We start from the raw sequence: 13,596 nt of genomic DNA on the forward strand, positions 1-13,596 counted from the left end.
GAAGAATATTCTACGGGGGGGGGCATCAGAGGAGGTGGAACTTCCTGGAATTTTTCAAATACTTTCTGCTTCTTTGAACATAAATCCTCCCTCCAGAAGGAACCTGCACTTGCCTCCAGAACAGACAAAGCAACAGAACAGAACAGTTAGACTGTTAGGATACTCTCTCTTCTATTTACTTAGCTTATCTTCTAAATAAAACTATTTCATTATTTTAAGCTTGACCAGCAGATATGACCCCTGCAGCCAGCCCCCGCCCTAAGCAGCAATACCCCTGAGCAAAACTGAAATATTAATACTACTATAGTTGTCTGCTTGCTGAGAAGAACCCCAGAGAAAAAGCAATGAGGTTTCTTAAATCAGGCTGAACAGCTTCCGAACCTGACCTCCCTCAAAGGTTTGGGCAGAGGCTGTGTTCTTTCAGCACTGCTGATATGCAGAGATCAAAGCTAGAGTAATGCTCATGACTTCTGTAAATTGTTTAACTTGCAAATTGATTTGTAACAGTGTCTTTCATTCTCATTTTACAAGCTGGGAATTCATGCTGGGAGACCAGCCTCCACAGAACCACAAAGCCACAGAGGGAGCTGACTTTTGGACTCCATTTTGTGTAGGGGCCCTGGCATACTTGGCTTGGCTGTGCTGCTCATCCCGCACAGAGATACAATGCAAGATACCATCTGAATTTCTGCATGCCCTGCAGCTGTTTAAAAGCCTTGCTCGGAAATAAAAAGCTGGGAAGCTACTGGCTCCTTCTTACCTTTTATAATTACATTTCACAAAGCCGGAGGCTGCACAGGACATTCAAAAACTCACACAGGGATACATTTCAGGCCATGATGGAATTGTTCTCCCACCCTTTATTAATCATTAAAATAAGATCTATCTCAAAATACATGCACCATATGTTAAATTTAAGCCCCCTGAACGAAGCTCTTTTTCCTCCTTTCCAGTAAAGGGTGCGACAATGGAAATTTTACTGAGAGTAGCAGACTGCTTGTTTTCATAGGCCCACACTAGGGGAAGTCTGAATGGAACAGATCCCAGACAGCTGTTAAGAAAATACTCACAGAGGGAGTGTAAAAGGGAAGTGAAGCAATGCTGAACTTCAGCCAGACAACCCGCACTGCAAAATTATTACATTAACCCTTTTAGTAACCTAGCTTGCTCAAATGACCCATTACTGAGGGGAAGGGGAGAGAAATTATTCCAGTGGCTTTTTGCCATTGTGTGGGAAAGTAACAACAGGCCAGCATGGCACAATTAAGCAATTAGGATTTACAGTGGTGCCTCATTTGACATGGAAGCATCCATTAAGCAGAAAATAATTAGCTTTGTAAACACAAAATAATATAGCAGATCCAAATTCATTTTCATGAGAGAAAACTGCTGGGTGAGAGAAATCAAGCAGGTACCGGGGTAGGGGAAGGGTTGATCCTATGAGCTACAGAGCAGTCAGGTTGTCTGGAGAACATACTCTACCCTTTTATTGCAAATGCCTGAGAAACTAGCCCAGTCTGAAGGGAGGAAGGGTCCTATCTGGGCCAAAACAGGTACAGATTCACACCAAGTATATACTCAGTACAGTTAACACACTAATTTGTCCATTTCATTGTATTATTATCCCATACTTATAATATATGGGTGGGTCCTAACTATGGCTTGGATCCTGCCTAGAATTTCCAAGGGCACAGGGGGCCCCTCTCTGCCATTCCCAAGAATCCTGATCCTCCCCAAACTACTGGGGGATTCCCCCATCCCCAGGAGCAGCATTTCAGAGGGTATAATGGCTTGTCCTTGGAGAAGGGAATTGGTAAAACAATGCTCCCTTGTACCCACAGAAATTCTAGCTGGGTTCTCTGTGGAGAAAGTCACTTCTGGCTGCAGGAAAGGGGGATAATTCTGACAGATTTGCCTCCTTTCATAGTCATCCCTCACTTTGCTTCCCACCAGGGCTGGGTCTACTGACTGCTGGGGATACAATTTGGGGGAGCACAGCAGGTTGCCACAAGAGAGGGAAGAGAAGAAAGCTTGTTTACATTAATTATTTCTGTTAAAAGTTTAACAAGTTAAAGTGTGCCCCTTACTTAAAACACAAAAAGTGCAATCCTAGAAAGGGGGGGGCATGAAAGCTGACAAGAAGCCCACCAGCTGCTACCTCAGCATTTCCCCAAGCTATGCCCACTGCCAGCAGAGAAGGCAGTGTTGAGGGAATGGCAGAAGTCATCAGGAGACACAGCCAGTAAGCGATGTTGACAGAATGCTAGGAGTGCAGGCCCTCTTACTGAGAAATATTATGAATGGCCAGCTGGTGGCAGTGTAGATACCCAGAGAGAAGCGAGGAACCCTTCTTGTGCACTGCTGGGAAGAGACCCAGGATGTCCTCTAAGCATCTCGACCTCTTGGAGGCCCCAAACGACAATGGTTCTTGCATGCCAGCAGAGTGTTCTACAAGAGCTCCCAAAATGAGTGGTTTGCAATTAGCCTAAAACTATCCAGATCCTCATTGTTCAATGTTTTCTTCTTCAGTAGGGGGTAGATCACTCTTTAAAGCTGATGGAAATTCACCCTCTACTCATGGGGTATTGATGAACCATGATGGGCAAGGGTCCAATTTGCAAGCAAAGCATCATTAAGCAGACTATGTACCTCGGGCAGAGCAGTCAGCCCCAAACAACCCACACTATTTTTTACAAGAAGATGCAGCAGACCTCACTAATATTGCTTCTGCATTCACAAGCAGAGTGTCTATGCAAGTATCGGCAAATAGTCCTCGTCATGTACCACAGTTATCTCACCTTCTGTGGGCTAGGATTTAATAAACAATGAGCCATTCAGCAAACTAGACACAATTCAACTGAGGCAAAGTGAGCATACATGGTCTCTATGGCATGACTCCTACACACTTTTTTGGTTCGGTATCCTAAGGAGCCATCGGCAAAGCAAAGAAGGCAAAGGCAAAGAAAGAGAACTCTAGGGAGTCCTTATGGTCCCTGATAATCTGATAATCTGCTATTCCGTTTCCAAATGGGGGCCTGTACAGAATTATACTGGCAATTCCCTACATAATCCCTCCCTCAAAGTATTCCAAAATCATAAGTCTCTGAAGGGGGACTGGGCTAGATGACCCCGGAGAGCCCTATGATTTTAAGGTGGACCATCCTAAATGGGTCTCTGCCCATGTGTGAAGAAGAAAGGCAAAATCCTCAGTAGGTAGATATGACAGTGGTTCATTCAAGAAACTTCCCAACCTGAACACCAGTATGCTGCCCATAGCAGAAAATCCAATGCAGTGTGTGCCCTTTTCATCATGCAGGGCCCATTATAACCTACGACAACCCAGCTGTTGCCATGGTAGCAAAGGAGTCCTGAGTAGGTCCTGTCAAGGGTAGCTCAGCATGAATGATGCTGTGCTTCTCCCACTCCTGAAATCAAATCAAATCACACCCACTGAGAGATAAAATGAGGCATGTGAAGAACCAGACAAACAGAACAAGGAAAGCATCTCAGGATTCCCTATTGCTTAACCAAGCATGTAAGCATGTTGGTCATAGAGTGTTGAAATACCATCTGAGAAACCTCAGTTCAAGAAACCCCCCCCCCACACACACACACACAAACACACACACACTGCCTTAACGCTCAGTGGGCGACCTGGGATAGCTAGATTTGAGTTCAGAAGAACGTTAGAAACCCACAAGATTTGGGGGTTACACACTACCGAGAGTCGGAGCTCCATTCATCAGACACTTAACCCTAAAGCCATTCACATTGCTACAGTGAAATCTATCTCACAGGGTTGTTGTGACGATAAAAGGGGGGGCAGAGAACCTTGTAGGTGACCCTGAGCTCAATGAAAAATAAGCAAACAAATGTACAATAGAGATAGCATCCCTTGCAAAAACCATAGGACAATGATCACTGAGGATTTGCATAAGAGCAGCAGGACAATTATTCCAAATCAATAATGCCTAGCCCTGTAACATTGCCTTGCTGCATCAAAAAGAAGAGATCTTCAACACTTGATTTTCACAAGAGCCCGGATAAACTTGATGGTGAATCGAGTCAAACCAACGAATAAAAGCTTCCCCACCCCAAGATAGCAAAAGAACATGTTATTTTGGAGAGTGGACCCAAAAAATGATGAAAATGCCTGCATCTACACAAAACGTGGATTGAGTAGGGTGGCAATAGCCACAGTGAGCATAGAAATAAAGCTGGTTTCAGCGGATGAAATACACCCCGTAACGATCCCTCTCCTTAATGTTGTCGTATTTCTGCCAACTATTCGTCTCCATGATACTGCTTCAGTTTAAACTCCCAGACAGGAAGGAAGGTGGGTAGTGTTTTAAAAGATTATTTCTTTTCACAGTGCCCGAGTATGTTTTAACATGTTCCATGCCCCTTGCAGCCAAAAGTTCCCTTTTCTTCATCCCTCTGGCATATGTTGCTTCCCTGGGGACCAATCTGAGTAAAAAGAACTGTTAAAACTTTAGTGAGGTCATATGTTTGGCAAGTCTAAGGGCAACAAATTAAACTGCTTTTTTAGGAACTTGGCTTAGCAGCTGCCCTGGAGATCCAAATAGAATCCTTAACCCTTTTGTCATCTTCTCTGGAACCAGCCCTGCCGAACAGTTCTGTCAAATAAGCTGTTCTCACTTTAGGCAGTTTATTCTGGAATCCGCAACAAACACCCCCTCAATGATCTACATTCAGTTGCTTCCTGTACTCGCAGTTTTGCTAGATGATCACCACAGATGTTCCAGTGTCAGGAAAGAGAGAATATTTATAGTCCCCTGGGTAGGAATATTCTGTTCAAAGTACTTTGTTCACGATTTTTTAAGGGGGAGGGGTTGTCCTAAAGTAAGTGCAAATTAAAGCAGGGGCCCTCACTAGTGGCTATAATCATCTATAAGTGACAATAATAAGCTTTTCTGATCAGATACTGAAGGAAACGCATCTGACAAAGGTGTGGCTGGCTACTACCTTAACACCGACTTCCCTTAAGTGGTTTGGCCCCATATTCTCTTGCCAAAAATGCCACTTCATTTAATACCTTTGGTCTGTGGGCTGTCAAAGCAGGGAGTGAAAGGGAGAGACCGCCGCCTCCAGTTTCCAACCACTAGCCTCAGTCCCTCTTTACATGGCCCTTTACCAGCATGGCTACAGTTGCCTTTGTGGCTCCCACAACAACACCGGGAGGAGTTTTAAAGTCCCCCCCCGCCCCCCCCATGGCTCATCTTAGAGGCAGCGTTTCAAAATACCTCACAAGCAATGCCCAGTTTCAGAGGAGATTCGTGATATGCAAATGAGCAGACAAATGAACCAACTAGGCAAAAGCCTTCATCTGTATCTTCAGGCACATGGAAGTAAACTCTGAGGAAGTGGCACCCACTCCGGCTGCAACTCAGCATTCACTTCAAAGGAAGCAAGCCCATGGAACTCAGTGGCCCACACGTCTAAGAAAAGGAACATAAAACAGAGAATGTTAATCCCATTGGTTTCCATGAGGATTGTGGTTGATTCACTGACATTTTTAACATCCTCTAGTCTAAGCCAGTCAGGGGGCAGCCCTCAAAACGGGATGAGAGCCAGCTTAGCAGGCAGGACTAAAGAGGAGAAATGTGGGTTGAAATCCCCACTGAACCATGAAACTCAGTGAGTGACCTCAGGTCAGACACTCCCGCACAGGGCTGCTATGAAAGTCCAATAACATTCATTGTGTACAGCATCACAAGCTCCCTGGAGAATGATGGGATATAAAGGTAACCATACACATTTGCTCAGGAGATAACTCCCAAAATTGCATTCTCTAACATGAGACGTTTTAGAGGCGTCATGGGAGGAGGAATGAAAAGCCCATACATACCAGACATCCCATTCCACTAAGTTGTGCCGTCTTTGAGACTACCCCATGTTGGTTCTTCACTTACCTGCTTAGCGGTTTACAATCACCTAATCTTCCTCTCCCCACAGCAGAACCTCTATGAGGTAGGTGAGGCTGAGAGAGCTGTGAGAGAACTGTGACTAGCCCAGGGTCTCCCAGCTGGCTGGATGTGGAGAAGGAGTGGGGAAACAGATCTGGTCCTCCAGATCAGAGGCTACTGCTCTTAACTGCTGCACCAAGCTGGCTCTCAATAGGAGATTCTATATGAACAAGAATTAAAGGAACATTTTGCTTGTGAGCGTATAAACTGAAAACTGGCTGTGAGACTAGAGATTTTATCTTGTCCTTTCCCCAAGACGTTCAGAATACCTAGTTCATCCTTCCTCCACTTTATCCTCACGACAACCCTGTGAGGTAAGCAAGCCCCAAGATCACCTGCATGGATGGGTTTGAACCTGAAACTCTAATTGCTTCACCACTTTCAGTTAAAATGCTTTAACAATACTTACAATTAATTTGCAGCAATATTTTTCACATAATCAAATAGAAATAGTTTTGTGTTCAGTCTTCCTGTTGATAGAAGTAATAAAAGTGTGACACTAGAGCAGTTTTAGAGCTGAGAGCTAGAAGAAGCAACATCTTTAGCTCCTTAAAAATAGCTTAGTTAAAAGAAGCAAAGGCTTTAATCATGAGTTTCATCAACAGCTGACATTGGTGGTGCAGGAGGAAAGAAGGCTCAAGTCTCGGCTAGCCGCAAGGCAAGAGGTGCAACGAAAGCAGGTTGCCATTGTCTTCCTTTGTGGCCTCCCATCAAAATGACTAACCAGAGCTGGCCCTGCTTAGGGTAGTGTAGAGAGCCAGCTTGGTGCAGTGGTTAGGAGCGTGGGTTTGATTCCCTGCTCCTCCTCCACATGCAGCCAGCTGGGTGACCTGATAAAGCTGTTCTGACCAAGCGGTGATATCAGGGCTCTCTCAGCCTCACCCACCTCACAGGGTGTCTGTTGTGGGGAGAGGAAAGGGAAGGGGATTGTAAGGGTAGAGAAAAGTGGCATATAAGAACCAACTCTTTCTTCTTCTTAGTTTCTGACATCTGGTAAGACTGGGTGAGCCATCCAGGTCAGAGTTATATGGTCTATACTTGGAAAGGCATCATTTGCACTACCATCACTCTCCCAAAAGAGCCAGCCTCTCATTTCCTCATCCTTTTAGCATCAGTAAGACAAACGACAAATGAAGCTGCCTTATCCTGAATCAGTGTCTTTTGTCCATCAAGGTCAGTATTGTCTTCTTGAACTGGCAGCAGCTGTCCAGGGTCTTCCACATCAGGTACTGCTTGAGCCTTTTTAACTAGAGATGCCACAGAAAGCACCTGGGGCCTTCTGCAACCCCAGCTCTGCCACTGAGCCACTCCTCTTCTCCTCTGTGGTTTCAGAATAAAAGGTTACTCCTAGGAAGATTTACCTACAGGGCTTATTACATAAGAATAGGTTTGAGTTGAAGTTAGCTGACCGATAAAGAATTCTTAATGGCTTGGATGTTTGTTGTTTAAAACTTGATACACAGAAAGCAAGAGAGAAAATGTCTGAAGGTTTGTTTTTGCATTCTTGTGGCTTCATATAGAAGGGGGCATTTGTACATTACTTCTGGGGGACATGCCAAGTTCTTGTATCTGCACTTCTTAACTGTCACAAGTCCCTCTTAACGCTTTTTTGGCTGCACCCTGTAACAAGCAAAAAAATCCTTAGGCAAGGGGGGGGGTGTGCATGTGTGTTTAATAATGCTGACTATCAAAAAACAAGCCGTGAACCAATCTTTTTGTTGGCTTGTTTCAAACCAAAGGATGTAACTTGTAGCTCCTGACAAGCCTTTCTTCATTCTTTCCCCCTGGAAAAACTGTTCAGTTCCAGCCACTGCACTGCATCAGCTATCAGGCTGGTTCCAGTTGAAACACAGGGAACTCACAAAGATACTTTCCTTTTTTTTGACACCCCTCCCCCCAATATCTTTACCGTTCCATGCCTCTTTTTACTTTCTCACATTTCTGTCAGCCAACCTTTCATCTGCTCCTCCATCTTCAGCTATGTTTATTTTTATTGCATACCTCACTTTCTCCCCACTGGGGACCCCAAGCAGTTCATGGTATTTTCCTTGTTCTCCTCACAACAACTCTGTGGGGCAGGTTAGGCTGAGAATGCATAACTGACACAAGGTGAGCTTCCATGGCAGAACAAGGATTTGAATCTCGGTCTCCCAGATTCTCGTCTAACACTAACCAATACATCCCACAGGCATTTGTGGGGTGGTTGCTGCTGAACAAGCATCCAGGCCAGGCTGTGTCATGCAGGTTTGATAGTATCAAGTTGCCTGGGAGTTGCTGCCAGGCCTGGCCCTGATAAGTCCTCCCTCAAAGGCCAAAAACAGTTCTGGGAAAGGTTCTGCCCCCACCCCATGCCTTTCTCTTACATAAACTAAGGCTTGAATGTAGGCAGTACTGTTGTGGGTACCTAGGAATGGCCAAAGAGCCCTTTTATTTGTTAAAGCTACAGGCATTACTTCTACTGTGGAGGGGGAGATTTCACCCCCAGTGTTTTTTTTTTTTGGGGGGGGGGGTTAGATTTCAGCTATTGCTGCAAGCCTAGGGCTTCTTCATGTTCATTTAAAGATCTGTCTTTTCTGTCTTTGGATTTAATTATCCACAGATTTGACAACATTGAGAATTAAATATATTGATTAGTGAGTCCCTAATGTCCACTGTAATTTAATCATTAACTCAGGGAACTTTTATTCAATCACTAACCAGGAAGTTACTCACCTGTTACTTAAAAAACCATTGCTAGAGAAAAATAATCTCTAATTTGCTCTATAGTATCATGAAATAGTTCTGGAGGGCACTTTTATAAAGTTAGTCTATTGCACTGTTTGTTTTAGATCTTATCTTGCTCAACTAGCACTGTCGTTTGCTTTTGTAATCCATTTTATTTATATTGATTATTTATAGTCCACTTTTCCCCCTGAAACTCAAGGTGGATTAAATGGCATAAATCAAACACAGTTAACAAGATGGGGCATCCAATGAGCAATGCAGTAGGGTTTGAACTTCAAAAAACAAATCTCAAATAGAGGTGAAACCAAACATGAGCTTTAAAACTGGATATATTAAACTAAGGGCAAAGCCTGTTGTATCCAGGAATACAACGGGCGCTAGAGCTTGGTGGTGGGAAGAGAAAGGAGAGGGGATGTCCAGTCTGGAAGAGCATGGGGTTGAATGTGTGTGTTGTGTGGGAGGTTGTGGTGGCATGGTGGCAAATGAGGCTATGGGTGTGGAGATATGGGTGTCAAGAACCTGTGGTGTGGAATGTTCATTGAGTGTGAGAGAGGACTGACCTTTGGGAATTGTGGCATAGTGGTTACAGATGAGCTTTCCAGAGCCATGTCCTCAGATATGTGAAGGGAAAATCAGCCTGGAGGCTCTTCTTAGGAGGAAATGACATGGCAGCCAATTCCTCCCCATTCTGCATTCAACCTCACTTCCCTTCTTGTGTGAATTAGGCCACAGACACTGAAATGTCATAGGGAAGCCAGCCTCCAGGTGGGGCCTGAGAATCCACTGGAAGTACAGCTCATCTCCAGGCAGTTAGGCTGAAGGGAAAGTTCTCTCCCCTCACATCAATCCCTTCAAAAGGAATGCACATGGTTGGCTGGTGATGTCTGCCCTTCTGAAGCCTTAGGCCTCCTGCTGGCAACTGCAGTCCCTGTTGTCCGCAAGGCCAAGTCTTGCATACTAAAAGTGGATCACCTAGTTCCCCCAAAAATCTCACTGTCTACTGTGCTGTAAAGGTAACTTCATTTGAAATTCTGGGCCACTTAAGCCTTTGATTTCGTAGGACCTTCCTGGCAAATACTGATTTTTAATTACCAGGCCAAGCTTGAGAAAAGTCACTTTATTTCCCATATCTCTCCAGCCTTGTTCAATACTTGTTCAGTATTTAAAGTTTCAGGCTGCCAATATTCTTTTAGATCTTCCTGCACTTTCCAGACTCACAGGACTGATGCTGGTCTGTCTATCTGCACCCCAAAATACTAACAGTTGCTGGTAAGGGCTGGAAAAAGGCCATAGGCCAGGAGGGACACACCCACACCACTCCACAACTTCAGTCTGCAAGCCTCTACCATCGTCTCTAGATTGCTGTTCATTTCCAGCTTATAAAGATCATCTTCTCTGGCAAAAATGACTGCTTTGGAGGGTGGACTCCAACCTCAATTGTACCATTTTGAAGCCCCATCTCCAAACCTCAGGAATATTTCCAACCCAGGAATAGCCAACCTCCAGGTGGTGCCTGGAGATCTCCTGGAATTTCAGCTCATCTGCAAAGTATAAAGATCAGCTCCCTAGGCAGAAAGGGCTGTTTTGGAGGAGGGACAGAAGAAACAGGTAAGGCCTCCCATGCAAGTTGTTGTGGAGTTGAAACACTTGAGGCCTACTGTGTTGCTGTACAGATGAAAAAGAAGGCAAAAGAACTTCCGCAACAGCATCCAGTTTCGTCTGCACAACAACGCTGTGTGGTAGGCCTCAAATCTAAAGAGAGTTGTGAAGAAGATATACACATGGCTTGGCTGCCTCAGCAGCGGCCACAGCAGTACTGTAATTGAGAAGGGGCTTTTCTGTGGCCTCCCTGTCAGCCAACCGTTAGGCAGAAGGGGAAAGGTTTCTCCCTTCCCCCAAAGGAAAGGACACCCCTGCCTACAGACTCCCCTGCATTGTTCTCAGAAGGAAACACCTCCCTCCCCTCAGTCAGAGGCTGTCAGAGGCTCCTTCACAGCAGGCCTGAAGGGAGGGGGAGGAGCGCACTCATCAGCCACCTGCCAGTTCTATCAACAGTCTAAGGCAAAGTGAGGGAAGTTGCTGGATGTGACAGTCAGGGGCAGGAGATGCAGCCTGATTGGGCAGCCAGCCACTCAGGCAACAGCTTGACACAGGCAGGAGCATTCATTGGCCCTTACATTGTGAGGCCCAAAACAGGAGCATTCATTGGCTGAGGCCCAAAAGGTCATTAGGGCTTTTATTATAGGCACACAGTGTAGAAACTACCTGAATAGAATAGAATTCAAATAGAAACTATTTGAAGCTGATTTACAGTGTTAAGTAACAACACAGTGGCATGGCAAGAAGTCCCTAACCCATTACCAATGCAACTTTCTGACCCTTTCATTGAAGTACAGTCCTATTTACCCATATAAAAAGCCCTCTTGAGTAATACTGTTTTGCTAGTTTGTAGAAAGCCAAATGGAAGCATTCTCATCACGGAAGCCATAGGTGGGGTCCACGTGACAGAAAGCATGAGTACAGGTGTGACTGATTTTGTCCATTTTGCAGGATGGTGCCAGCAAAAGGCCCTGCTCAGATGGTCAAAGTCTGCATGGCAGGGTATAAAGAGAGGTGGTCCTGAGGGATTAAGGCCATGAAGGGCTTTGTAGGTGATGGTCAAAGGCTACTGAGCCCAGTAAGCAACGAGTAGCCAATGAAGTCATTGCAGAATGGAAGTGATGTACGTGTTCTGCCTAGCTCAATTCTGTTCCTGGATTTATTTACTTATATTTTGGCTTACAGGCCTCCCTTCTCCAAATGGTCTCAAGGCAGCTTACAACAGTTAATTAAGAACCCATACAATTTAAAATTTTATAAACCACATCAATTAAAATCCTACTATTAATGTTCCAGTAAATTACTCCTATTGTGCTTGGAGTTTAATTGAATGGACTGTTGCTTATTGGCCAGGCACAAGATGGCGAGAGTGAGGGGGGGGGCGTCAGGCTGGGGACCCCTGTCTGATGGTAGTGCTGATCCTTGGCCTCAACCAAGTGCCTGGTAGAAGAGTGTCATTTTACAACACCTCCGGAACTTAGCTCCATGAGGAGTCACACTTCTGTTGGCAGCTCATTCCATCAAGTCTGGGGCCTTGGCTCTGTCAAAAAGGCCTTGGCTCTGTCAAGGCCAAGCATGCCTCTCTGGGGCCAGGGATTGCCAGCAAGTTGGAATTTGCTGAGCAGAGAGCTCTCTGCGGGGGGGGGGGCACATATTCAGAGAGGCAGTCCCTCGGGTACATGGATCCCAGACCACATAAGGCCTTAAAGCTTAGAACCAGCACCTTAAACCTTCCAAATATGAGTTACACATTTTTCTAATAAAAGAGACCTGGTCTTGCTTATTTCTCTTTCTGCATCTAAGGAGAAGGCCCCACTGTCTTCTTACACATGGGCACACTCACAACAATCCATCATAGCAGGGTTTAGAAACTTGCCACTTCCAAATGTTGCTAATCAGCCCACAATGCAGAAGCTGAAAGAAGAGAGACTGTTACTTCAATGAACTCTACTGGTAAAGTGAAGTGGCAGAAACAGTCTTCTTTGGTAAGAAAGGAAAGTTTAATGTTAACAAAAAATGTATTTACAGGCACCTTATACTGTACAATTTTATCTAATAAAATAGAAAAAACTTTTCAGTTTAAAAATTCCATCCATACAAAAAAATAAAAGAAGACTTAAAATGCACACTGTGCCAATGATCCGGGCTTCTTTAGGTCCCTGGGGAAATCAACTGGATTTACTTTGAGCAATCTTCTGCTGATTCTCAAGACATTCCTTCAGTTTGTCTTCTGTTAATGTCAGCCTTTGTTCCAGGATGGAAACTGTCTGAAAAACGAAAAAGGCAGCTGTCGGACAGTTCTGCAAGGTTAGCCGCTTCAGGCTGTAAACACACGTGGGATTCATTCCCACCGACCTCAGGGAGCTTCACATCTAAGTAAACAGGCAGAGGATCAGGATGTGCTGCACATCAGGGTTATTTGTATTTAAATGTATACACTGCTGACAGAATAAGCAGGATAGTTTGTTGGTAAGTTAAACAAGCATACAATAGCCCCCTCCCAAAAAAACCCTGGAGCACCTAGTGTCATGGTCTAAGTGCACACATACGACAGGGCTAAAGCAGATTCTGTGAATTGACTTAACTACTGACATAAAAACTTTCATTTCTATTTATTTTCTGTTTCAGATGTAACTGCTATTATCTATATTATTTCCTTGCCCCTCTTCACAATGAGATACTGTCACCCAAGAGAAGCCACCCAGTACAATGCCCCTTTCTAAGGAAATCACTGCGTCAAAGAACTGTGGACTTAATTGAAAACCATCTAAAAGCTTTTGAGTTTAGTAGACAGGGGAGAAGGATACAAAACCATTCCCTATCAGTGCCTCAGGAAGAACAAGACAGAGAAACTGTTTTGCTTTTTCAAACTTGACCCCACCAGAGCTGATTCTACACTTACTTTTATCTCCCCGCCCTCCCCCCATCAATCCAGCTGAATTCAGATCGATTTAAACCTGGGTCATTCTCCCCCCCCCAAAATTGAAACAGAAAGCCTTCTGCACTTGATTGGGGAAGCTCAGAAGGGGGAGGGAAGCGCTAGTCACAAAACTGAACTACCTTTCCTGAACTGGCAAGGGAGGGGGGGGGGGCTCAGGTGAAGTCCAGCCAGCATTAGTGCTTTATTCCTTTTCTTTTGATTCCCAAGCCAGCAGCAGCCTCTCAGAGAATGAGGCAAATCTCTGCTGAGAGACATATGGGCTTCTGGACGCAGTCACTTTAAAACTGGGATGAAAACCTTACAACCAGGATGTCGTTGAACTGACACCCTGGCCAATCAGGAAAG

At 44.9% G+C, this 13,596-nt stretch overlaps 1 protein-coding gene across 3 annotated transcripts in view; it reads right to left on the bottom strand.

Annotated features, from left to right (window-relative positions):
• Positions 1-12,288: 12,288 nt before the first annotated feature.
• The window catches only part of POC1A (POC1 centriolar protein A), a 99,872-nt gene continuing 98,564 nt past the window's right edge, over positions 12,289-13,596 (bottom strand). For 2 of the 3 annotated variants that reach the window (XM_077325828.1, XM_077325826.1), the window contains one exon: positions 12,289-12,577. In XM_077325828.1, coding sequence (XP_077181943.1) covers positions 12,479-12,577 — 99 coding nt within the window. In that variant the 3' untranslated portion in view covers positions 12,289-12,478. Of the gene's footprint in view, positions 12,683-13,596 lie in introns of all 3 variants that reach the window. The other variant, XM_077325827.1, reaches the window with a different exon arrangement.

This window comes from Paroedura picta, chromosome 3 (assembly GCF_049243985.1).
Source record: "Paroedura picta isolate Pp20150507F chromosome 3, Ppicta_v3.0, whole genome shotgun sequence".
Taxonomy (NCBI): Eukaryota; Metazoa; Chordata; class Lepidosauria; order Squamata; family Gekkonidae; genus Paroedura; species Paroedura picta.